We start from the raw sequence: 26,929 nt of genomic DNA, 5'->3' as shown, positions 1-26,929 counted from the left end.
CACACACACACACACACACACACACACACACACACACACACACACACCTTACCATGCATCGTTCCTAAATGTAAAGTCTAAAGCTACACATCTGGAAAAGAATTGACCCCGTGCACGGCACAGCTTTCTTCAGGCATAAAAGACATGCAGTACAAAGGAAAAGGTTGGAAAAGTAGATTTTATTAAGTACAAGCGCTGCTTGAAAAGCAGGGCCAAGAGATGAAAAGGCAGTCCACAAACTGGGAGGAGAATGTTTGCACGGTGCGCATCTTACAAGAGACTTGTTTCAAAAACACATAGAAAGCAAAGGAGCCCAGCTTAACATGTGAACAGAAACCTTGGAGATATGCTGAATGTACATTAGAATCACCTGAAAGAGTCACTGTGCTCCACCCCCACACAAACCAGCTAATGGGATGTGGATGATACCATTAAGAGAGGAAGGCAAAACAGTGAAGCCACTTTGGGGAAAGATGTCGGTAACTTCTTGTCATTTAGTGATTTTTACTTCTGGATATTTACACAAGAGAGATCAAACAGGCTTTCGTGCAGACGTTTACAGCACTTCTATGCAGAACCGCCTCAAACTGAAAACAACCCCCAACATCCTGGGAAACGGATGAAGGCCAGCACAGCCACGTAAGGAGACACGCTTAGGAACAGAAGGCACTATAGTGAGGGAAGTGATCCAGGCCCATGGGAACACATACCACGTGATTCCAGTTGCAAGACCTGAAGAAGTCCGGCTACCCATCGGCGGCTTCCCGGGAGGGTGAGGGACTTGATTAGAAACAGATCTGAGGGGTCTGCGGATGGAGGGACAGGCGTTTTGAATCCTGACGGTCACACCTCGTCTTAACGGAGTTGTACCGTAAAGAAGCTGTGGTTGGTGGACGAGAGTTCAAGAGAGCTGTGCTGGGAAGGCCGTGCAACGCTTTTGCTGGGGCCCTTTCTGGAAGGTGTTGTTTCCAGTTGTGTCTTCCAAGGCTGCTGTGTGTGGGCCCGGGGGGTCCTACACTTGGAACGGTGGTGTGTTTTTACGTGCCCGGGATGAGGCCCGGAGTTGATGTTTTGGCTCCCTCTGTCACTTTCAAGGAAGCTGTTGCATGTGCGATGACGCTCGGCTTAGCTCTCTCATCTTTCTAAGACTTGCCACGTAAACACAGGTGCAGCCAGGTCTTTTGTCAGCTGTGGACATTCCAGATGGAACAGAGCTTGAGTGGGGCCCTCTCACCGGGGCGGTTCAGCCTGACGTAATTGGATTTGACCTCGTCCTTCACCCACAAGGCTGCTGCCAGGCAGAGAGAGTCTTGGGGTCTGGTGAGCACTCGGGGGCGCTGGGCCAATGTGCTGGGCTCGGCTTAACTTTCCCCCTCGGAGCGGGTGCAGGTGCCTGGGGTCACATTCCAGGAGGCACAGCTCATCCCATCCATCTGGAAAACTCACCCGTGGCTGACCTCTCCCTGGAGACCGGGGAATGGGGTGCAGCTGTTTGCCACTCTCGCCAGTGAGACGGCAGCTCTGTGTTCTGCTCTGGTGAAAGTGGCAGGTGTCACCCCAGTTGACTGCCATTGAGTGCTTGGGCAGAGGGCAGAGGGCAGAGCATGGGGCACCTGGTTGAGGGCAGAGAGAGCCTGGGCGAAGGCCAACAGCATGTTCGGTACTGCACTGAGCATGCTCAGTACGTCACCAAGAGGTTCCACCAGGACCAGCTCTGTAGTGCCGAGGGGTGAGAGCACAGCGCGCGGGAAGAACCAGCTACCTCCTTGGTTTTGTTCCTGTGATGGGTGCACCACTGCCCGCCCCGGGATGGAATGGCAGAGCCTGCAATTCATGGAAGAGGCAGTTTGGCAAGGCCCTGCCTGCGCGCTGGTCAGGCTGCCGTGTCGTGGGGACTGGCTTGTAGTCTTTGGCCTTCCCCGCAAGCCTGGCTCTGCTTCTAGGTTCTTAGAAGGGTTTTCTCAGGCTCCGTTGCGTGGTTAGGCCGGTGTCACACTCTGAAGGGTCTGAGAAGCTAGCCACAGACAGGTTTATATTTACCTCCTAGTCATCTGCTGCACGAATCGCACTTCGCTCTCACGTGTTCTGTAAAATCCTGAAAATGATCTTTAAACCACGTGGAGGGTGGCCTGTGGGGGTTCCAGGCACCTCTTGGATGGGGAGGTACTTACACCACCAGCTGCTGACGCAGTGAGGAGCAGTGGTGCTGAGGCAGCTCGCTCTCTCTCTCTCTCTCTCTCTCTCTCTCTCTCCTGAGGTGTCTTACCGCACAGCCTTTGCTTCCTGTTGAGGTTGACAGAGCCCCGAGTGCCTTGCAGAGAAGCCGCGGTAGAAGCCCAGGTTCCCTGTGCTTTCCTAAGCAGGGAGAGCCTGCTTAGGTCAGCGGCTGCCTCTGAGGTCCAAGCTCATCAGTGGCCTCTTTGGAGTCCACGGGGGGGTGGGGGTGGCAGTAGCCCCCTGTACTCTGTGCCAGCATTCACAGTTTCGCCCTAGGGGTCAAGTGTGTCTTCCTTGCATTCACATAATTGTTGACATATACTGGGTCAGTGTGCTCAGCCACTTAGTGGCAGACAGTGTGGCTATTTATTATTTGTTTGTCTGGTTATTGTGTATGATGTATGTGTTTGTGTGTGTGTGTGTGTGTGTGTGTGTGTGTGTGTGTATGTATGTATACCTGTATACAGGTGCCTGGTTACAAGTCTTAATGTGCACGTAGAGGCCAGATATTAGTTGTCTTTTGCCTTTTTTTTTTTTTTTTTGAGATCAGGCCTCTCGCTGAACCTGTAGCTCACTCATTTGGCAAGAATAACTGAGCCAGGGTCAGAGATCCTCCTGCCTTCTCCCTGACACTGTGATTACAGGCCTGGCTTTTTACTTGGGTGCTTGGGACCAAACTCAGCTCCTCACGACTACATGGGAAGCACTTTACCGACTGAGCTAGCTCTCTAGCTGTAGCAGGATTATTTGTTGATGTTCTTCGTGGATGATTCTTTCTAAACCAGAGTGATTTTGATCCTAGGGGATGTTTCTTTATATTTTTGGCTAACCCAAGGTCAGAGAGGTTATGTCAGGCATTGATAGGAAGAGGCCAGGGTTGTAGTCAGTGTTCTATAACACACAAATATGGAGCATCCCTTTAGAACTGTCTGACCCAAAATGTGAATAGACCCCAAGTGGAAACCTACTCTAGACAGAGAGCTTCCAGGCCAGGACAGTGAACATTCTTCCTCCACTTTAGGACACAGATTGAATGAGATATTTTATTCAGCGTCTCATGGCTGTGTCAGCTTTTGTATTAGTAAAATATTCTCCAATAGTCAATGAAACATTTTGTTTGTTTGTGGGACCCTGCTATTAAGGTCAAAGTTTGGCATCTCTGGGTCACCTCTGAGCTCAGTACAAGATGACTGGACTCACTTTCTCAGCTGGGTTCCCTCTCTGCCAGATCAGGGGAACCCCAAATCCTCTAAGGAGAATCACACAGCCCTCAGGGAAATCACAGGCCCAACCGTTTCCTGTGGTATCATCACAGGCTTTGGAACTCCTGAGTTTGTACTGCCATCTTGTAACAGCGACTTCATTTCAAAGAGCTGACTGTCACACCGAGTGGAAAACTCATTTTCACATCCCTGGTGCAATCAGGAGCCTTGCTTTGTCCAGGAACCTCTCTCTGAGAGTTCCTGAGTGAAGCGGAACCTTTGATCCCTATGTTCCTCTCTTCCCACCCTGGAAGCTTACAGCGCTTGGACTGTCCCACTGGAGAAACGCACATTTCCAGGGTGACACTCAGCGGCCCCATGGTAGCATCGGAACACAGAATGACAGCCATGTCTCCCCACAGTCCGGCTACTGATGGAAGTGGAAAGACATTTGTTGAATTTGTGTTGCTTAAATATAAGGATTAAATTAACTTTCAATGAATTATGCCAGTGAGTAGGCCAGAATGGCTGTCTCTTTAACAGGGTAGATCACACTGAACCCACCTATGGTACAGAAGCAGGAAGCAGCAGTCTTCCTCCCTTCCTGGTCTGGCTTTCAGTGAAGGCTCATGAGAAGGCGCTGCTATTGTGTTAGTTAGCCTTTGAATTGTTCCTGTGACAGACTCCTTGGCATAAGCTACTTAAAAGGAGGAGTGATTCTTTTTGCTCATGGTTTCAGAAGGCTTGGTTCCTGCACATCCCATGTTCCCTGTCAGGGAACAGGAACTCCTAGTTTGCTCCTTATAGCTGTGATAAAGACCACAAGCAAAAGCAATGTGGGAATGAAAGGGTTTCGTTCATCGTAGAACTCACAGGCTGCACACCATCCCTGAGGGAAGTCAGGGCCATGGAGGAGTACTGCTTATTGGCCTGCTCTCGGCCCACCTTCTTGTGTAATCCAGCACCACCTGGCCAGGGGTGGCACCGCCTACAGTGGTCTGGGCTTCCCCACACCAATCATCAATCAAGAAAATGCTCCACAGTCTGCCCACAGGCTGACCTGATAGAGACATTTTCCTAATTAAAGTTCCTTCTTCCCAGAATGTCCTAGCTTGTGTCACGTTGATAAAAAACATAGCCAGCCCACCTCCCTATTTGTGTCATTGTAACACTTTCAATTCCATCCTAATTCCAAGCAAAAACTCATCTTAGTTCTAAGATGAAACTCGAGTCAGCAATGCAAACAGCAGTTTTAAAATCAAATGTTCTAACTCAATATAAGGATTTACTAATTTGGTACTTACAGGAATGATGCTAAGAAAATTAATTTTTTTTAAATTTGTTTTCTGTGATTAAGCCATTAAGTTCTGCAAGAGAAAAAAAAATGTGTGTACAGTTAAAAAATAAAAAGAAAAAAAGTCACTGCACTTAATAACGCACAGCGGTCTTGAACCGGAGCGGAGGTGTTTCAGGCGGCAATCCTTGCCTCTGCCTGGGGAGTTCAGAACCAAGGCTGCAGTGTGCAGTGCAGCTCAGATGGCAGGAATGCTGCTGATGTGCTCAGCGTTTGGTTCCGAGCTGGCATTTGGTTGAGCATGAAGAAGCCTCTCACTGCTACCATAGTTTTGCAAACATTACCTTCAGTTACGTGGCCCCTAGCCTCAGAAGCTGGCTTTTAAGTGAGAAGCAGTTGCTTAAATCCTGTCCCCATGACTATCGAAGTCCTGAGGGGTATACTCAGTTCTGTCTTGGAGGCAAGGACATCTGTTCTTAAAGGCCAAGGAACCTGTCCAAGGCTGTGTGGGCACTTAATGAAGATCACTATCTTCCAATAATGCTAGGAATCTCTATGTCCCTTGCGATAGCAGTGGATAGGAGACCCATTTGAGAAAATGGTCTCTGAAAAATCAAAGAGCTACTTCATAGGAGAAAATGCAGGGAGGGATGTCTCTCCATAAAGAAATAAAAGACTGAACATAAGCTATGAAAGGAAAGACTACCAAAAGGCCAGTGAGGAGACATGCAATGGAAATCTAGCTCTCGTGCAGGAGCACGGGTCTCTGCCTGCGTGACTCATGACTCTGCCTGGAATTTAGAGTCTCCTTTTGTTGTTTCTTTCATTTCTTCCACAACTACTTTCTGTCAGGTAGTGTGAACATAACTGTGAGGAACGAGAAACCCCAGCCCCACTGATGTAAACAGTAACTGCACTATTTTCTCACTTAATGATTCCTGAAGGGGAGCGGTTTCAGGGTGGTTATTCTGCGGCTCAGTGACATCCTCAAGGACCCGTGTTGCTTTGATCTCTTTTCTCTGCAGCCCTCAGCCTGTCAGTTTTGTCTTGACTAACCCCCTTGTGGTCACAAAATGGCTGCTGGGGTTCTTGCTGTCACATGCGTTTGTAATGGGATTTAGCAGCCGAGGAGGACCCATGCCTCCCTCTGTGTTTCCTTTTAGTAGATGGAAACCTTTTCCAGGAACCCTTCAGGAGATTTCATCTCATTTCAAGTTGTCAGAGGAACCCATGTGGTCATTGCTAAGGCTGGCACTGCTGAGGAATCGGATGCCCAGAGCTGGATTAGTGGGGCACGGCTCGTGCACAGGGCAGGGTGGACTGTGAAAACAAAGCGAGGGTTCTGTTACAAAGGAGGGAAGAGAGAGGGGTGAGGCCAACAACTGGAAATATTGCTCCATATTTTAAATATTTTTATTAAAGACAACCTCAAACATGAGAGGAAAAAAACAGCAGGTTTCCAATTTCTTTTCCCCCGGTTTCTGCAGTTATCACACTCTTCCCAGTGTTTTTTCATCACTATGCTCTCTCTCATCTCCTGGAGTATTTTAAGACACCCCAGACACACATCCAGGTGTCACGATATCAGTGTGCTGAAGACTTCCCTCTTACCTGGACCCGGATTTAAGGGAACCAGGTATAAGGGAAGTCATTAACCCAAGATTAGGAAGGACTGACAGGCATTGACTACTTTTTGCTGGAGAAGAGACCAAAAAAAAAAAAAAAAAAAAAATCTAACCAGGTATAGTGGCCTTGAATTTGAGGCCAGCCTGGGCTACATCATAGAAAAACAACAGCAAAACAAACAAACCAACAAAACCAAATCAAGGGCAAAATTCCTCAGACGACAAAAACAATAGCCATGGAAGAGGGTTCTCCCTGCCTTTGTTCTGGCTCATCTGGGGTCTTTCGTACAGGGGGAAGCAGCTGTCCTTGGAAGTTTGAGTTCGGGCTCAGGGCCCCTCCCTGCAGGCAAGTGAGATTTCAGCCTCAAATTTGTAGTTTCCACTCTCGGCCTCATGAGACGAATGCTTTCTAAGAGTGGGTCTGGGTTGGGTGACACCTGTTTCTGCATGTTAATAGATCTCCCGGGTAAGATAGAGCGGGCGGTGTCACCTGCAGGTGTGTGAGCCTGTGGTGGCGGTCTGTTTGGCCGCATCTGTCCTCAGCTGTGTGGGTCTTTGCTCCAGCAGCTTGCACAGTGAGCTGTTTTCCTGCAGAGTGAAAGCCAGGGGCAGAGAAGTCCCCGAGGCCTTGCTACAAACACGTATACTTTCCCCCCAAAGCTTTGACTGATCTCATTTGGTTCTGGAACAATGTACACATGCTGTTTCTTTAAAATGCCACGGTGGCAGTCAGGGTATATTTCCATGCACCCTTTTCTGAGTTTCCTGAGGCCACCTGCCCTGTTATACATATGAAAGCTTCCTCTTCCTCTCCCTGAAACAGGAAGCTTGCCGTCTTATTTCCCTTCAGTTTTAAAGCGTGTCCTTTTTTTGAAGAGAGATCACACACTCTCTGTGGGGTTGCACCTTTGTTTATAACATTAAAAAAAACTCTCCATTTCTGTACATGTGCCTCATCTTCTCTCTAAAGGTCATGAAGCACAGAGCTCCCTCCCTGCTCAGGATAGATCAGCCTTGCCTGATTGTATCTGTGTGCACTCTGTAAAATGTTTGTATTTGCATAGGATGTTTAGATACGGAAGCACTTTGTATTATTACATTTGAAAATTGGGGCATGGAGACAGAGGGAAGGAGGGAGAGTGGGAAGGAGGAAGGGAGGCACACAGACAGACAGACAGACAGAGGGAGGGGGTGGCTATTGCAGCAGTTCCTTAGTGTAAGTCTCTAGAGCGTTCAGGCTGCAGTGAAGCGCCCTTTGTGTGCAGTTCAGTGTGGTGTGAGAAGCCATCTGACCCCAATACATTTTGTTTGACATGCACAGCTGGAGGAGAGTCCAGGCCTTGAAAAAGAATGCAAAAAGAAAACACGAGGTCTATTTGTCAGGACACAATGAAAGGGAGACTTACAGGACCTGGATGCCACCAGGAGGAAAGAGAGGAGGAAAACCAACCTGGCACCCACGGAGAAGGCAGGGGCACAGCTGCTGTCAACTGCCATGTCAACTGCTCTCCTAGCTGTGCCAACTGATGCCCTTTCCTGCCCGTGCTGTCTTCCTTTAGGGTGCCGTGCGATCAGAAGGGTGGGATGGCATTCCAGGGGCACCCAAGGCTACGAGGTGCTTAAACCTCCCGTGGCATCTGGGAGTGACTTCTGGGGTTTCTGACCTGTGAAGACCCGAGGCGCCTCCCCAGGTACCCCAAGATTTCACCTACAGCCAGGAGAGGAGGCAGTGATGAAGCCTTAGGAAGCTGGTTCCTCATCCTTCCTCAACCACACGGATGCAGCCCTGAGCTCAGCTCTCGTTTCCTCCTGCCCAGTCCTTCCCAACTTTCCTTTGTTTCCCATTTGTTACCCTGCAGCTGTCTAGGGGAACTGGAAACAAGTCAATGTCATAAAGGCTCTACTCAGCTTGCTTAGGAAACATTAGATTCACAAAGTGCAATTTTTGCTAAAGGAGTACTCAGAGATCAGTAGCGTACTGACCGCTTGTTGAAAAACTGTGGAGAAATTATATACCTTTAACATGAAGTTTAGGTTGCTGGAAAAAGGTTTCTGCTAATGTTTGGCACTCAGTCACCACCAAATAAGCCAATTCCCATTACACAAAGAAGCACCCCCTGGCCCACAGCTAGCTGTCAGGCCCTTTCCCATACCAAAGAGCATGCTCAGAATGTTATAACTCATGACCTAAAATAGAACTATTTCTATGCGGGCTTATTTCATTTGGGGCACTAGCCAAAACTGAACATATGCTCTGTTATCAGTAAAGGAGTTCTTTCTTAATTTTCCTGAGTGTGTGACGTGAGTTCTCGCTGAGATTGGAGGGCATTTCTCTGCTACAACAGTCCAGTTTCCCACTTTGTTATCTGCTTCTGTCTATGTGCCTCTGTTGCTCTCTGAGTGTGTACACTCACATGTACATACGTGTGGTTGCACCTGGACGGCGATGCTGCAGACTTGTGTATCTTAAGAACGGCCCCTGGCTACACAACCTGCCTCCAGAAGCTGAGGCATTGTACGTTGCTTTGGCCACCTGGAGCTTTTTAGAGTGGCAGCTCAGAGCCTCAGATGTGGCTCACCTGGAGAAGAGTGTCAGTATGCACTCCCCCCCTCGTGATGTATCTTGGTGAAAAGGTGTCCAAGAACCCCCCTTCTCTGTCTTAAGCTCCACTTGGGTCAGCAATGCGGAGGTTAAGAGCTTGAGCAACCCAGGGACAGTCTTAGGACCACTTCCAGGTCAGTCTGTGCACATCAAGTACTTTACAGACAACCTTGGGGAAAGAGCACTCAGGAAGTGGCAGCTGGCTTACTTGGTACTTGAGCATTAAAGATGGCTGATTAAATTGCTCCCTTTTATTAAAAGGGTTCCCTGTTCTCCCATGAAGGAATCCTGATGTAATTAAGACAGAGCCCACAGTAAATCGTAAATGGGGTTCCAGGCTGGAGAAGGCAATTTAGTTTGTTCAGTTCTCTATTATTTTATGTGTTTGGGTGTTTTGCTTGTATGTATGTATGTGTTTCTGTGCACCAAGTGTATGCAGTATGCAAAGAGGCCAGAAGAGGGCATCAGATCCCCTAGGACTGTAGTTAGAGGAGGTGGCTGTCAGCCACCAAATGGGTGCTGGGAATCAAATCCTGGTTACTACTCTTAACTACACAGCCATCTCTCCGGCCCCACATTTCTTTAAAAAATTATTTAAGTTCGGTATTGATCTTTGCACACTGTTCAATGCCTCCCAAGTCAAACTGACTACCAGACTCATCAGTGATTTTCAGAAAATGTCTAGGTTCCTTTGGATTACATATAAAATTCACTGGAAATTTGATTGTTTTTGAAGCAAAACAAAAATACCTTGACCCAATATTGCTTGGCAAAAGTGAGTTAAATAAAAACCTTCGTGAAAGACCCCCAGACTAACGGGAAATGTATGGGTCCTTTCCCTTTGGGGGCAGAAGTTTAAGGCACCAGTTTGGCTAGCTGAGCTTTAGAAGGAACAGAAGGGGAGCTTCCTTTTGGTTAATTTCATGGCTGTATTTGTTCCAAACTCCCCACTTCTTGACCTGGAGCAGAGCCTCTCAAAAGTCTATCCCTGGCTATATTAGTAAATGGTAAACTTTTCGATTCACACTGAGCAGTTGATGGGAATTTCAAAACATAGTTAAATCCCGTTCCTGTGAAGACAGCAGAAGCTCCGTGTATTTCTGAGGTCACTAATCCAGTGTTTGCATCTTGTTGTCACTATGTAATGTCTGAGCAACTCAGAAGGATTTCCAGTTAGTGGATTCGACACTCCCACCCCCAGCCATTCGTCCTTGTGTTTATTCAGCAGGATTCTCTCACCACTCTTCACCTTGCAGTACATTGTCTTTCTGTCAGAGTGCCTGAACTATTCCGTGTGACCCCCACAGAAATGTCAGTGTCATGAGACTGGGGAACTCTGGTGAATTTTTTGATGACAGATGGCCGAGGCATAAAAGGCACCTCCATGGGCTTTGTGAAAGGGGATTTGTGCTCTCAAAATCACTCACTCACTCACTCACTCACTCACTCACTCACTCACACTCTCTCTCTCTGCCTCCCACCTTCCCTTCCTCCCTCCCTCCTTCTCCTCTCCCCCCTCCTCTCAGGTCTGCAATGGGACCATTCAGCATGGGAAGGTCTGACACTTGGGAAGTGTCAGAACACACCTGATCCTGACACAGTCCCTCCTGGTCCCCACACACTTCATATAACCCAGAGGTCTCAGCCCCTTGTTTTCTACTTGACATCAATAACCACCATATACTGGGCACACTGTTCCCTCCATCACAGAACCCAGTGCGCAAAGAAGGCGGAATGGTGGAAAGGGAGAAAGGGTTTGCTGCTCCTCTGCAGAGGATGTTCCTTCCCTGTCATGGTCAATGGTGCTGTGATGTCAAACACACAGAGGCTGGGACTGGCTTTGTTGGGAACTTCTTTCTGAGACTCTGCCTCATGGCCAGAGCTCAGGCCCTGTACGTGGCTGATCTTTTCTTCATCTTACACAAGCTTCCCTTGGTTTCTTAGCAGGTCTGGGATTGTTAGTGTCAGGGCAGGCTTCTGTTGGAGTCTGTGTGTTCATTTTCAAGATTGTTTCTAGAATGATCTACAAATTATGTTCTCATTTATAGTTGGCGAGGTAGGGAAACACCGTCCCTCAGGGCTGTTGTTGTTCAATCACTAATGGTAGAAATTAACCCTTGAAGCTATCGGCAAGGTTGGCACTACTCATGAACATACAGAATTTCCTTTTCCTATAGCTGTATGCACCACTTGGACCACTGCCGAGAACAACCGTATTATGTTGACGTCAGCCCTGCTTCAGATTGCTGCCTTTTAGCTGGTAGTATGGTTACTCTGAGGATTGAATGAATTCAGTAAAAGGGACCATGGCATAGTCACTAGCAAGGAGGAATAATTAGGAAATACTAGGACTCATCTTCTTTAATAGCCTTTGTAACTCTCTCTTTCTGGAAGGTCACCCCCTACACTACAGTTGATGCTACATGCTATTCTGATAAAACATTGGAAGCCAGAGAGGTCCACTGAGATGAGCCTAGGTGGCTGGACTCGGGTGTCATCTGAGTTTTCAGACCACCCTGTTATGAAGGTGGACATTGGGTCCCTTTAATATAGTTTGAGCAGGACCTCTCCATACTGTCCACACACAGCAGGGCTCTGGCCTTCAGTTTATCTTTGTTCAGCCATCAGGCTCTTATGTTCCTGTGGCTAACAGCCAACACCCCAGTACTGGACCCCGGCCTGCGCTCACCTCTAGGACAGGCCTGTGATGCATAGCCATGTGACACTTTCCATCCAGCAAAGGCTGTTTGTCCTTGCCACCTCAGAGACTTAATTTGGTTGGTTGGCAGGAAGTCTAGCTTTCTTTGTCAGACAGTGGCCAAGTTGTACTTTTCCCTCTCCCAGCACAGACCTTGCTGACAACAGAGCCTCTGCTCACCTCTCCTCCCAGTCACACACAATTCCCAACATTCATTTAGAGAGACAAATATTTGAATAATTTGAATAAGTAAATATCTTTTAAAAATTCCCAAAATGTGTTACTTGCTGCTAAGCATTTAACGTTCTTTTAATGAGTGTGTGCATCTGTTCCCTGCCTTTCATTGCCTGGGATTTAAGGTCTACAAAGTGATAGGCATTTATTTTCTTTCGGAAAAAGCTCACCTACCCTTAACCTCCCTTGCTGGGCATGGGCTGGAGGTGGGTGTCGCATTTCACCACAAAACTGTCACAGTACAGGGATATGGAGGATGGATGGGATATGTTGAATGTCAAATTCTAGCACCTGAAAACAGTGGTGTGTGAGTGTGTGTGTGTGTGTGTGTGTGTGTGTGTGTAATTGTTGTTACCTTCGTTTGTTTGTTTGTCTGAGACTCTCACTTTCTAGCCAAGGCTGGCTTAGAATTCATGATGCAGCCCAGTCCTTGAACTCATGGTGGTCCATCCATCTCAGATTCCCGGAAACTAAATTAAAGTGTGGGATTAAAGCGTGAGCCACCACGCGCAGCTAAGCAAATGATTGTCCGTACTGAAACTTAGCTTCTTCTGGAAATGCGAGTTTAGTAGTTCTGATGGTTTAAATGAGAATGCCCTCTGTGGGCTCGTATGTTTGAATGCTTGGTCCCCGGTTGGTAGAACTGTTTGGGAAGGATTAGGAGGTGTGGCCTTGTTGGAGGTGACGTATCACTGGGGGTGGGCTTTGAGGTTTCAAAACCCAATCCCAGTTAGCTCTCTCTGCCTCGTGCGTGCGGGTCAAGATGTGAGCCCTCGGCTACTGCTCTGCCTGCCGCCACAATCCCCAGCGCAATTGCCCATGGACTCTCACCCTCTGCAACTGTGAGCCCTAAACTAAACGCTTTCTTTTATAAGTTGCCTTGGTGTCTCATCACAGCAGTAGGAAAATAACTAAAACAGTAATATGCCTGTCAAAGAATTATTTTGTGGATTAATTAATTTCTGTAACTGACGAGAATGCTCTTAGCAGAGTGGTCAGATGGGCAGTCAGGACTCTTGTTTCACAGATCGTCACTTTCTTTTTCCAAAATAAACTTACACACAGTATCTCTTTAAGAACCTAATTCTTCCTCCCTCTCCTTTCCTAATCCCCCTTCTCCCAAATGTCAGCATATCACAGAGTGGTGGGGTCAAGATCCTCATAGGGTCCCCGTGAAAGTCCCCCAATGTACTTGGCTGCATTTGTCTTCACGTAAGTTGTTCGCGTGGACCATAGCTTGTATGAAAGCCTTACCTTCCCTTACTTCACAGTATCTGGCTTGGTGACTGTCTCAAGGCTTGGCTGTACCAGCAGGACAGGAGAGCAATGATCTCATTTGAACTTAAGTTCCTTTTGTGGTTTGCTTATTGGGAAGAAATTACATATTCAAATTGTAATGGAACTTGGAGGAAGGTTTTAGTATCTGGGGGGAAACCGTGACAGAAGGTGCCATTTAAAACGTATGAATAATGTACAAGCAAAGAATAAATTCATAGTTACAGGAGCAAACCTGTCTATTGGAGAGAATTGCCATGGGAACTGAAGATGCCAGCCCCATAGCTTTCCTTCAACAAATGAACGTGATGCTCCAGATAAATTTAGACCGCCTTCTGCATGGAGTGCTCCTGAAGTGGGTTTTGTCTTCTATTTCAGAAGCCTTCTATTTTGTCATCAAAACGAACATCTGGGGACATTTTAATTGCTGTTTTGCATTGCACTCTGTAGACTCTTCCAGCGCTCCATGCATTTACCAGCCGGCTGCACACACGGCCTCATGGATGCTTGCGCATCCAGGATGAGGTGCAGCCCGCGTTCGGGGCAGCGGCAGGTTTCTGACTGTGGGGAACTGGCAAGTCAAGAACTCACAACGAAGTAAAATCTACGGCCTCAACCGGCTTCTCAAAAACCGATGAGATATAATGCACACAAACGTAAATTCACCTGTTTAGCCTATACAGTGGTCGTTGGTGTTCCCACCAAATTGTGCAAGCAACTTTTGCCAGTTCTTCACCCATTCATCACTGCTCCTCACCTTGGGCAAGAATTAATCTTTCTATCTGTCTAGGCTTGCCTGTTTTGTTCTTCTCGTTTCGATAAGATCACAGAAGTTGTCTTCTGTGCTAGTGTTAGTCACCTGGCACGCTGCTTTCCAGACACGGTGTAGCATGCATAGGCTGCACTTTACTTTCTTTTCATGTTCCAAGGAATAGTCCTGTGCAGAGAGGTAGCGCATCTTATGGATCCATTCATCAGTCACAGGCACTAGGTTGCTGCTACTTTGTAGCTCTGGTCACCATGTTCCCAGCAGCAGGCATGTGTGAGTTTTCACACAGACATGGGTTTGTTCTTCCTTGTAACTAAGTTGCTAGGTTGTGCGGCAACTGTGTGCTTAGATTTATAATCACTACCACGTTGTTTTTCAATGTGGCTGCATCGTTATATTGTGTCACCATCAGTTCATAAAGCTTCCAACGTCTCCACTTCCCACCTCATTGTCACCTAGGTGTATCTGTCTGGCAGGATCTGATTAGGGTTTTGATCTAGTCCCCTGTAACCAATTTTAGTAAACATTTCTCATGTGCATGTTGGCCATTTGTAAGCTTTTTTTTTTTTTTTAATATCATCTCCTTAAACAATTGGCTCAGTCTGAACCCTGAGCTACTGACTCTCTCATTAGTGAGCTCCCAGAATCTTTTCTGTACCTGCACACTGTTCCCTTTTCAGAAATATGTGCTCTGAAACATACAATTATTAATTTTGGCGAGTCCATTTTTTGGCTGTGTGTGTAAGAGGCTGCTGCTTCCTCCCAAGACCTTGCCTTCTTTTTGTCTGCTTTCTCTTGTGATATTTTAGCCTCTTGGTTTAGACAAATGATTGATTCATTTTGAGTTAACTTTCTTTTGCAGTGTGAGAAAAGTACCAGATTTCATTCTTTTGCATGTGGATATTCACCAGGAACCAATGAATGGTTCTGGGAAAACTGGATAGCCACATGAAGATGAATGAAACTAGATCTTGAATCTCTCACTCTGGACAAAATCAACTCCAGACCGAAGACCTTTAACGTAAGACCTGGAACTACTAGAAGATGGTGTGAAGAGACACGTCATGGGCTAAGTACATCTGTCCCAGAGCTTTGTCACTTTATTCTCTCGTTGTTGGGTTGTGTTGACACCATTTTAAAAATTAAATTAATTAAGAAACTTTACATCCTGAAGTTTCCCCTCCCTCCTCTCCTTCTAGTTCTCTCACCCCTCCAATCCATTCTTTCTCCCTTTCTGTTCAGAGAAAGGGAAGCCTACCATAGTATCAACCAGCTTTGACATAGCAAGTTGCAGTAAGACTGGGAGCACCTTCTTTTACTGAGGCTAGACAGGGAAAAGGATTTCAAAGGCAGGCAACAGAGCCAGAGAAGGCCCCTACTCCCTCTGTTAGGAGTCCCCCATGAAGACCAAGCTGCACAATTGTTACACATCTGCAGAGGCCCAGGTCAGTCCCGTGCATGCTTACTGCTTGGTGGTTTAGTTTCTGTAGGCCCCTATGGGCCCAGGTTAGTTGATTCTGTAGGTTTTCTTGTGGTTGACACTATTTTTGAATACTCAGCAAGTCATCAATATAAAGACAGACTTTTGGTGGGGCCAGAGAGAAGACTCAGCAGTTCAGGCTGTTTGCTGCTTTTGCAGGGGACCTGAAGTCAGTTCCCAGCACCCATGTCAACTGGTCACAAAGGCCTCTAACACCAGCTCCAGGGGATCCAGCACCCTCTTCTGGCCTTCACGGGTACTGCACTTACATGTACATACACAGCCACACGAATAACTACATCTTTTAAAGAAGAGTGATTTTTGGAATCTCCCATATCTACTCAGCTGATGTATGACAATTCCAGCACACCTTCTCTCGATCACTGTAACTATGTAACATGTTTCTAAATTGAAAAATGTGAGTTTTCGAGGCCATTTTTCTTTCAGTATTGGCTCTTCTGGGTCTCTTCTGCTCTGTGTGAGCTCTAGAAGCTTCTTGTGAAGTTAGGAAAATAAACACAAGATATCTTTTACATGTTTTCTCTCATCTGTGAAGCAGTAATACATATGTAAGTGCGCAAAGAAAACAAATAAGCCTAAGTAAGTTCTCTGTCACTGGTGTTTATTCTGTTGTGTCTTGCCTGTTGATAATGCTTCCCTCATATGTTTTCATTTGACCAGTTGACTCATTCTGATAGTTCTTTTCAAAACTCTCCTTTCCCTTTAGGTTGCGAGTGTGTCCTAATGCTGTTGACTTTTCCACACACCATGTTAGCGTTCTTGTCTGGTTGCTCCTTTGAGAACCCTCTGTCTGCTCACCGGTCTTGCTGGACTTGGAGTACTGTGCTCTTTCGCTATTTCAGTCATTTTCCTGTGTTTTAGCTTTTTGCAGAGAGGAGGAGTTGTGAGCTTCTGCACTCGACATAAAACCTTGTTTTACTGTTTCTTTGTTGTGTTTTGTGCAATAATTGGGACAGATAAAACTTCTGGTTTTTATTGTTCCCTTTCCCTGGTTCCCTGGTTGTTTGTCCTGTTTTATTTGGTTAGGTTTTGCTCCACAGTATTATTTAAGGGAAGATCTGACTGCTGTAACAGAAATAATGGCTTGACAGCAATTCCAGGCTGTGTGTTCCTCTTCAGCCATGCCTACCTCCATTCTAGGGCCAAGACACTAGAGGCTTGACTCTAAAGGTTATGCTTCCAACTGTCCCAAAGTATTAGCCCACTCTATTAATCTAAATGCCATTTTAACTTCTAAATCACACCATCAGTGTCATTCCCCACAAGAAAAACCAGCAATAGCTTCATTTGGGGGGTTATTATTGCAAACAGATTTTAACTTGAAATCTTTATCTTGAACAGGTTTTTTTGTGCTTTTGTTTTTGCTTTTCACTGAATTTTTTAGTGAAAAAAATTAACACATCTATAAAGTTTATAATTAAAATTTGAGTTTTCTGAAGACTTTAAAATGCTATTGAATATTTCATAATAAATTAGTCATCAGTTTAAAAAACACGTGTTTCTTTTTTGCTTTTTAGAACATGTTCATTGTAAATAGTGATAGGTTTCATAAAGATAATTTTTTAGGTGAATCTTAACTTTGACCATATTTTCCTCACATGCCTTTCCCTCTCACCCGGCTTCTCATTTTCATAGTTTTCCTCAGTCTCCTTTCTGCTTTCACACCACACACACACACACACACACACACACACACACACACACACGCATGCATTCACAAACACACAGATACAGACACACACCTATGCATACCTCCCCTCCTCCACAGACACACACACCACACGCATACACATGTGGGCACACACACACACACACAGACACACACACACAGGGATCCATAAGTGATAGGACAGATGTCATGTCTAAGTCTGGCACATTTCAGTTAATATGAGAGTCTTTAGTTGTGTTCATCTTCTAACAACAAATGACATTCTTCCACTCTTCTTCACAGCGGTGTAAAACTCCACGTGGGCACATGCCACACTTTCTCTGATGGCCACCTACAGTGGTGCCACAGATGAGCTAATGTGCATAGTTCTGCAACAAACACGGGTTTGTAAGCCTCTGCCGCCTGCCAATCAGGGCACTTTTGCCGTATACCAGGAAGGTTCCAGTTCTGCCGTTCTAAGAAATCATGACGCTTGCTCCCATAATGGCCGTTCCACATCACCTTCTTACCGGCAGCATACAGGTGTTCCCATCTCCCTGAACCCTTACTAGATTTATTGTATTTATTTACCAGTATTTTTTCTTTTTTTAGATTCTTTATTAATTACACTTTATTCACTTTGTATCCCCCCTGTGGTTCCCTCCCTCCTCCCATCCCAATCTCTCCCTTCCTCCACCCTCTGCCTGCATGCCCCTCCCCAGGTCCACTGATAGGGGAGGTCTTCTTTTCCTTCCTTCCGATCCTAGTCAATTAGGTCTCATCAGGAGTGGCTGCATTGTCTTCTTCTGTGGCCTGGTAAGGCTTCTCCCCCCTCAGGGGGAGGTGATTAAAGAGCAGGCCAATCAGTTCATGTCAGAGACAGCCCCTGTTCCCATTACTATGGAACCCCCTTGAAGACTGAACTGTCCTGGGCTACATCTGTGCAGGGGTCTTAGGTTATCTCTATGCATGGTCTTTGGTTGGAGTATCAGTCTCAGGAAAGACGCCTGTGCTCAGAATTTTTGGTTCTGTTGCTCTTCTTGTGGAGTTCCTGTCCTCTCTAGATCTTACTGTTTCCCACTTCTTTCATAAGATTCCCTGCATTCTGCCCAAAGGTTGCCCATAAGTCTCAGCATCTGTATTGATAGTCTGCAGGGCAGAGCCTTTCAGAGGTCCTCTGTGTCAGGCTCCTGACTTGTTCCCTCTTTTCGCCTTCTTCTGATGTTCAGCCTCTTTGCCTTTCTGGATAGGGATTGAGCATTTTAGCAAGAGTCCTCCCTCTTGATTAGTTTCTTTAGGTGTACAGATTTTAGTAGGTTTATCCTATATTATATCACTACTAGTGTTCATCCTTCATTTAAAAATAGTGTGTGTGTGTGTGTGTGTGTGTGTGTGTGTGTGTGTGTGCGCGCGCGTACCTGCTTATCTGTATGTGCACCACATGCCAGCAGTGCCCATGCTGGCCAGAAGAGGGCACTGGATACCCTGGAAATGGAGTTGCAGGGGCTGTGAATTGCCTGGTGCGGGTGTTGGGAACAGAATTTGGCATCGCTGCCAGAGAAGCAAGTGCTCTCAGCCATCTGTCCAGCTCCAGCTGTTCGTTTTCTTAATGACAGTCATCCTGGCTGAGACAAGATGGAATCTCAATGTAGTTTTAATTTCCATTTCCTTAATGGCTAAGGATGCTGAACATATTTTCATGCTTTGTCATTTGTGCTTCATCTTTGGAGAATTGTCTTTTATTTTGTTAAACCACATCCGTCTTTGGTTGTCTGCTTTTCCATATTTAATTTAATCTTCTGAGTTCCTTATCTAGTCTAGATATTAACCCCACATCAGAGGTATAGCTAGCAGTTTTTCTGATTCTGTAAGCTGTGTCTTGGTTGGTTGATTGTTTTCTTTTTTCTGCAGAAGCTTTTAAAATTAATGCGATATGACTTGTCAGTTCTTGAGCTTGTTTTCTGGGCTGCAGGAGTACTCTTATTATTTACTAAACTTTATTTAAAAATCTTTTTATGGGTATGAGGAACTTACCTCATACACATAAAAGTGTATGAGAAGTGTGTCTGTGCCCACATCCATGCCCATGAAGGCCAGAAGAGGGCACCAGAGCCTTTGAAACCAGAGTTACAGCCAGCTTAATCCAACATGTGGATGCTGGGAATTGCATTCCAGTCCCCTGAGAAAACAGCTAGCACTGTCAACACCTGCACCATCTCTCCAGCCCTCATTGCTAAAGCTGTTTTTATAAAATTGTGCTTGTTTCTCAGTTTCTCTCTTAACCTGGCTATCACCCATATAACCGAGACTCTATTTTATTTGCTTATCAAGCTTCATGGCACAACAACTGAGCAGTAATTACTCTATTCCTAACCCTCTAGGCTGGTCTGCCTGCTAGTCTGGCTTCTTCCGAGCGTAAATCCCTGAGACACTTGCACTTTACGGCCTCCTTCGCTCCAGCTCTTCTCTCCTGAAGTCTCCTGGACCTCTGCCCATGGCTGAATCCCCCTCTCCTCCTCTAACTCCTCCTTCCCTGGCTGGCAGGAAGTCCGGCCCTATTCTCTTCCCTGCTGTAAGCTGCCTTATCGGCGTGTCAGGGGACAGTTGGGGAGCAGAGTCTATACAACATAGAGACAGGAGATTCTCAGAACAAGGATTGCAGCCAGATACGGAGTGGGGGCGGGCTATACAGCAATCAGCATTTGAATTACACAATAACCTGTGCCCGAGCCTCATCCCTATACCTTGAAGTATTTTATACATGTTAGTCTCTGACAATTTCAGAATTTGAGATCTTTTGCTGAGGCCTTTGACCCATTTTGAGTTCATCTGTGCCCGGGATAAGAGAAGGATGTTGATGACATCCAATTGAATCAGCATTTTAGTTTGGGGTTTTCTTTTTTCTGATGCACATTTTTGGCATCTTTATCAAAATTACATAACTATATTGTGAGTAGAGTTATGGCTATTCTATTCATCCAGGCTGGTTTGTTTCTAGGTTTCTGTACTATATTTGAAAACAGGTATTTTGACAAGCAGGGTTTGGTAGCTATAGCATTGTTCTTTTTTGCTCAAGACTACGTTTTTTATGAATGTCTTTTATTGTGAATGGGTCATTTCCCTGACTTTTTTCCTCAACGTGTTTCTTACTACCATAAAGGAAAGTTTCTGATTTCTGTATGTTGATTTTGGATCCATTTTTGGGGGGCTTTGGAATCTGTGATTAGGTCATCGGCTTGATTTTTTTTAAATCGTCTATATTTTCTTCAATTCTAACATTTTCCATGTTTAAGTAGGGCTGGGTGACAACGGCTCTGAGGTTTTTTGTTTTTTTTTCCCTCCCCACTGTGGGAGTGTGCCACAGTGGTTAAACCTTAATTTCACATTCTCGGTGCACAAGTTATGATGCCCGTCACCCTTCTGGGAGCAGAATACTCACTTCAGAGGCAACTGCAGCTGATCGATAGGCCCGCTATGAAAATTAAAAACAGTAGCCTCCTTGGCTCCCCTTGCTTTGTTGGTCTAGCAAAGATGGCACAGTTGTGTGCTAAGTTACTAGATATTAAAGTTAATGTGGGAACAGTTAATAATGGAAACAGAATCATGAAAGAGTAACAGCATGAGAGCAACAGAAAAACAGAGGAAAAGATGTAATAAAGAGAAGGGGGCGTAAAAAAAGAAGGGAGGTGACAAGGCAGTGCCAGTTAAAGGTATGATGACAAGAGAAATGCATGAAGAATTAGAATCATATAACCAAAATCAACCCCAGTCCTTGGGAAGCCAATGCTGGGAGATCCCAGTCCCAGGCCAGCCTGTCTTGGGACAGCAGGATGGAGTATGCTACAAAATGAACAGTTTTTTAATTTTTTAATTTTTTAACCGGGCCAGTGCAGTTGCTCACCTGAAGGCAGGCCCAGGCTGTGCGTGTGGCCAGCTGCCTGAACACAGGTTGAGATCGTCTCTGCGGTCACTTGTGTGTGTCCAGGGCAGACTGTCTCACTGAGATGGCTTGCATGTGTGCGTGGGTACAGAGTGTCTCTCTGCTGTCACTCATGCATGCACAGGTACAGGTAGTCTGCAGTCACTCACATGTGGCCAAGTGCAGCTGGTACAGACCGTGGTTACGTGGGCCCATGGCTGAGTATCTGTGCCAGACCTCGCCTGAGCACAGGCGCAGGTTGTGTCTCTACGCCAGCTTGCCTTTCCTTCCCTGGCCATTTGGGCCTCCAAAAGCAGAGTCCTGGTGGTATCGAGCTTCCTGTGTTGACATTTGTGGATTGTTTACTCCATAAGCAGAGGAGGTAGTTTGCAGGCTAGGTAGTGGACACTATAATAGGGTCTTCCAATCTCCAGGCACTGAAAAGGGCTATTGGCAAGCTTCCAACAGGTGTGTGCCCTAGTGCCTTTAAGCAGTTTATCTCTCCTCTAGGAAATTAGTAAGTCTCACTCCAGTCTCTGGCTCAGGCCAGGCTGCATCCTTGCGGAACACGGCACCGTTCTGACTCAAAGGCTTTCCTTTCTAGCTAGAGGTAATCCTCACTCTAGGAATCCTCTTATTCCGTGAGTCCCAGAGAGGGCTACGCACAGAGCGATCTCACCCCTAGAGCTTCCTATCTGCCAACTTAGCTGGGGTCGTTTCAAAGTGGCTTCTAGCAGCTGCCCCCATGAAATGCTAGAAAGAGAGGATTTTCCTGGCCCCTCTATGGTATGCACACCCCAAGATTCCTGTCTGGTTGGATTGTAGAATCTGGTCAGTGATGTGGCCAGCATTGGTTGTGCTTTTAGATTCTCTGGTTTGTTTTGTTTTTCTGCCCCTCCTTCTGCCAGCTGCCATGTATAGTTCTCTCTCTCTTCTTCCCACCTTCCCTCCCCTGGAAATTCTCCACATTGATTGGGCAGTGTGTGTTCTGAGACTCTTCTCTCTTAACAGGGCTCCAGTCCTCCAATATTTCCGTCTCCTCATCCTTCTCTTCTTCTTCTGTTTTTTTTTCTTCTTCTGCCATTTCTTCCCATAGGCCTGGGTGGTAGCTGGGTGGTTGGTTAGCTCTCCAACCCTCCCACACCCACACCACCAGGGTGTGCTCTCCAGTGGGAATTTTATTTATTAATTTGTTTTTGTTTGTTTGTTTCAAAACAGGGTTTCTCCGTGTAGCCCCAGTTGTCCGGGAACTCTACTGTGCTGCCCAGGGGAGGGGCGGGGCCCACTCTTCCAAGGGTTGTGGCTGGTGTGGGGTACGGACAGCTCTCCTGTTCTTATGAACCAACTCTTCACCTGCCAAAGGTGGTGGGTGGTGGAAGGGAGGGGACATGGTGAGGCACAATGGAGGGTCTGATTCATTTTAAATAATTTTTTCCCCATCTCCTTCCTTTAGGGTTCTTTCTTTTATTGAAAATAGATTTTTTTCCCATATAATATACTCTGTTTATGCTCCCCATTTCTCCTTTCTGTTATACTATTTTGCATATGTCACGTGTACAGAAGTTACACATAATAGCACACAGTGCACTCTTACTTCATATAATTTTTATGACTTTTGTGAAACAGAAGAAATAAACCTGTATTTATATGGTTTGTTATGACACTCTCCTTTTTATTACTTTTTTTGAGATTATAACTGCATAATTTCCCCATTCCCTTTTCTCCTACCAAAATCTCCCATATACCCCTTGCTTTCTCAAATATATGACCTCTTTTTAATGAAAAACAATAATAACAATTAATGAAATTGTTACTGCATTCATATTTGTATATTTATTAATGTTCTTAAACACATAAATACAACCTGCTCAGTCTGTATAACGTTACTTGTATGTATTTTTTCAGGGCAGATCATTTGGTTATTGGATAATCAAGGGTGTGCCCCTCTCAGGAAAGACTGTTTCTCCCATTCTCAGCATTCCTTAGTTGCCTGTAGTTCTTTGTATGGGGTGGAGGCCTTGTCCCCCTTTGTGTAGTTCTTGTTCAGCTCATATTTAGGCAGTCATAGGGAGACTTCCTGGGTGCATCAGGAGGCTGTTCTTCTGGCATCAAGAGGAGAATATCCCACAGCAAACTCCCTGATCCTTTGGCTCTTACAGTCTTTCGACCCTCTCTTCTGCAGTGATCCCTGACCCTTAGGTAGGAGTGCTGCATCTTTTCTAGTTAGAATGCCTGGTCCTTCTGATTTGTTCTGTGGGTTAGCACTACCATCTGGTGCATCTCTTTACTCCGAAAAACCTTCCTTCCCAGTTTACTCTTTGGCCCAGTTATTATGACATATGTTATATTTGTATATGTTATAGTATCCATGATACAATTATTTTCATGTTACTGTGCTTGAGTGATTTTTCTATCAGTTAAAAGAGGAAGCATGGATCTGGAGAATTGGCTCAAAAGTTAATGACACGTGTTGATTCTACGGAGGACCCAGGCTGGATTCCTGGTACTGACATGGAAGCTCATAATTGTGTATAATTCCAGTTTTCAGGAGATCCAACACCCTCTTCTAACTTCTGTAGCCACCAGACATGCTCATACATACAGTGTGCATGCATGCATGCATACATACATACAAAACACTCAAACACATACAATAAAAATATATTGATAAGATTCCCTGCACTCTGCCCAAAGTTTGGCTAATAGTTTAGCATCTGCTTTGATACCCTGCTGGGTAGAGTCTTTCAATGGCCCTCTGTGGTAGGCTCCTGTGCTGTGTCCTGTTTTCTCCCTCTTCTGATGTCCATCCATTTGCCTTTCTGAGTGAGGATTGATTGTTTTACCCAGGGTCCTCCTTCTTCCTTAGCTTCTTTAAGTGTACAGATTCTAGTATGTTTATCCTATATTATACGTCTAATATCCACTTATAAGTGAGTATAAACCATGTGTGTCTTTCTGCTTCTGGGATACCTCACTAAGGATGATCTTTTCCATTTCCCACCACTTGCCTGCAAATTTCATGATTTCCTTGTTTTTCATTGCTGAGTAGTATTCCATTGTGTAAATGTACCACAATTTCTGTATATATTCCTCAACTGAGGGACATCTGGGTTGTTTCCAGGTTCTGGTTATTACGAATAAAGCTGCTACAGATATGGTTGAGCAAATGTACTTGTTGTATACTTGAGCATATTTTGAATATATGCCTAGGAGTGGTATAGCTGGATATTGAGGAAGCACTATTCCTAAATGTCTGAGAAAGCACCAGATTGATTTCCAAAGTGGTTGCACAAGTTTACATTCCCACCAGAAATGGAGGAGGGTTCCCCTTTCTCCACATCCTCTCCAGCATGTGTTGTCACTTGAATTTTTGGTTTTAGCCATTCTGATGGGTATAAGGTGAAATCTCAGGGTCGTTTTGATTTGCATTTCCTGATGACTAAGGATGTTGAGCATTTCTTTAAGTGTTTTTCTGCCATTTGATATTCTTCTGTTGAGAATTCTCTGTTTAGCTCTGTACCCATTTTTTTTTTATTGGATTACTTGATTTTTTTGCTGTTTAACTTCTTGAGTTCTTTATATATTCTGGATATTAGCCTTCTGTCAGATATAGGGTTGGTGAAGATCCTTTCCCAGTCTGTAGGCTGTCATTTTGCTCTGATGACAGTGTCCTTTGCTTTACAGAAGCTTTTCAGTTTTATGATGTCTCCAAACTTTGGGCAGAGTGCAGGGAATCTTATGAAAGAAGGAGGAGAAAGGAAGACCTGGAGGGAAAGGAGCTCTGCAAGGAGAGCAACAGATCCAAAAAGTCTGGGCCCAGGGGTCTTCTGAGACTGATACTCCAACCAAGGACATTCATGGAGACAACCTAGAACCCCTGGATGGATGTAGCCTATGGCAGCTCAGTATCCGAGTGGGTTCCCTAGTAGGGGGAGCAGGGACTGTCTCTGACATGAACTCAGTGGCAGGCTCTTTGATCATGTCCCCCTAAGAGGGGAACAGCCTGGCCAGGCCACAGAGGAGGACAATGCAGCCAGTCCTGATGAGACCTGATAGACTAGGATCAGATGGAAGGGAAGGAGGACCTACTCTATCAGTGGACTTGGGGAGGGGCATGGGAGGAGATAAGGGAGGGAGGGGGTGAGATTGGGAGGGGATGAGAGAGGGGGCTACAGCTGGGGTACAAAGTGAATAAACCATAATTTTTTTTGAAAAGTAAATTTAAAAAGAAAGATTAAAAATAAATAAGTAAAAAAATATATTTAAAAAAATTTAAAAGACGCATAGAAGTATCTTGTTTTTGTGTAACTGCCAACATAACTACCTATATATGAGCTCCTCTTCTACTTTGACTCAAGGAACTTCAGCTCATATTGCTTATGCTGTTAGTTCTTGACAGCTGTTCTCTGTTGTTTAACTGTGAAAGCCATCATTTCATCTTATTTTTCGAGGGTAGCTTAGCGTGTGCTGTAATAACGCTGTTTGATTGGGTCCTTCCTCCCAACACTTTGAGCTGTGTTGGCCCTCCATTGCTTTTGATGATAATCTTTTTGTTAATTTTATTGATATTCCCTCACTTGCTGTTGCTTTCTTCATGGGTTATGATTTTTCTCTTTGTCGCTAGCTTCAGTAGTTTTTACTATGTCCAACAAATTTGTGTTCATTGCATTTGAGTTCACTGAGTTTCTCAAATGTGATGATTGCTTTTCAAAAGATCTGGTAAAGTTTTAGCCATTAGGTTTTTTTTTAACTTTTATTTATTTAAAATTTTATTTATTTATTATGTATACAGTACTCTGCCTGTATGCCAGAAGAGGACACTAAATCTCATTATAGAGAGATGTGAGCCACCATGTGGTTGCTGGGAATTGAACTCAAGACCTATGGAAGAACAGCCAGTGCTCTTAACCACTGAACCATCTCTCCAGCCCTACCTTTTTAACTTTTACAGCAATCTTATTACACTTATTCAAGGGTGTGTGTGTGTGTGTGTGTGTGTGTGTGTGTGTGTGTGTGTGCCAGCACACACTGGTGCTCATGTTTGGGTCATGTACAATCAGAGGACAAATTGGACAAGTCAATTCTCTTCTTTCACTATGTAGGTCCTGGGGACGGAACTGCAGTGAGCAGGCTTGGTGACAAGGGAGACCATCTCCCTGCCCTAATTACGGTCACCTCTCCCTTTCTTGTTCTTTCTCATGTTGTATGCTTGGGGATATGCCCAGTGGCCTCACCCTGCTTTGAGCCTTTGCATATTTTTAACCATTAATTTTTTTTCTGTTTTTCATGTTGCATTCTCTCTATTGACTTATGTTTGAACATTCTTATAGTTTCTTCAAGAAGCTCAAATATATTATTAAGCTACTTTCATGAAAAATGTTTACTTCAGTTGTTTTCAGCTTCAGAATCTCAATTTAAAATAATTCTGTGTCGGCCAGGCATGGTGGTGCACACCTTTAATCCCAGCACTCAGGGAGGCAGAGGCAGATTGCTGTGAGTTTGAGGCCAGCATTGTCTACAAAGTGAGTCCAGGACAGCCAAGTCTACCCACAGAAACCCTGTCTCAAAAACCCAAAATAAATAAATAAATAAACAAATAAAATAAAATAAAATTCTATGTCTTTATTGATGCTAAATGTTGCTATCCAAAATACTTAACATGAACTATGATATTTAAAAAATATACTTTTAATAATTGATTTGGATTTTTGTTTCCTAAGTACAACATTCATACTTCCTCAAAGGCAAATTGGAGGGCTTGTGTCGTTTTTAACAAAATCTCAAACATTCAGTTTTACCAATTAAGACTCAGGAGCCAGATGCCAGAAACCCTGCAGAGAGGCAGAGAAAGCTTACCTTCCTCCTTATCCCCAAAGGAAAAGAGACCTTCTTTTCCACACCATCTCAGAAACACCTCTTTCAAACTGACTGTCTCTCCCTTCTAC

The 26,929-nt window shown here is 45.1% G+C and overlaps 1 protein-coding gene across 1 annotated transcript in view; it reads left to right on the top strand.

Moving 5' to 3' along the window:
* Positions 1–1,604: 1,604 nt before the first annotated feature.
* Positions 1,605–26,929, top strand: part of Acoxl (acyl-CoA oxidase like) — a 187,415-nt gene continuing 162,090 nt past the window's right edge. Inside the window, exon 1 of the mRNA XM_055605271.1 lies at positions 1,605–1,729. Coding sequence (XP_055461246.1) covers positions 1,605–1,729 — 125 coding nt within the window. The remainder of the gene's footprint in view (positions 1,730–26,929) is intronic.

Source organism: Psammomys obesus, unplaced genomic scaffold, assembly GCF_907164565.1.
Source record: "Psammomys obesus unplaced genomic scaffold, mPsaObe1.curated_primary_1811, whole genome shotgun sequence".
Taxonomy (NCBI): Eukaryota; Metazoa; Chordata; class Mammalia; order Rodentia; family Muridae; genus Psammomys; species Psammomys obesus.
The sequence above is the reverse complement of the archived record's forward strand: the minus strand, read 5'-3'. Positions and strand labels throughout refer to the sequence as shown.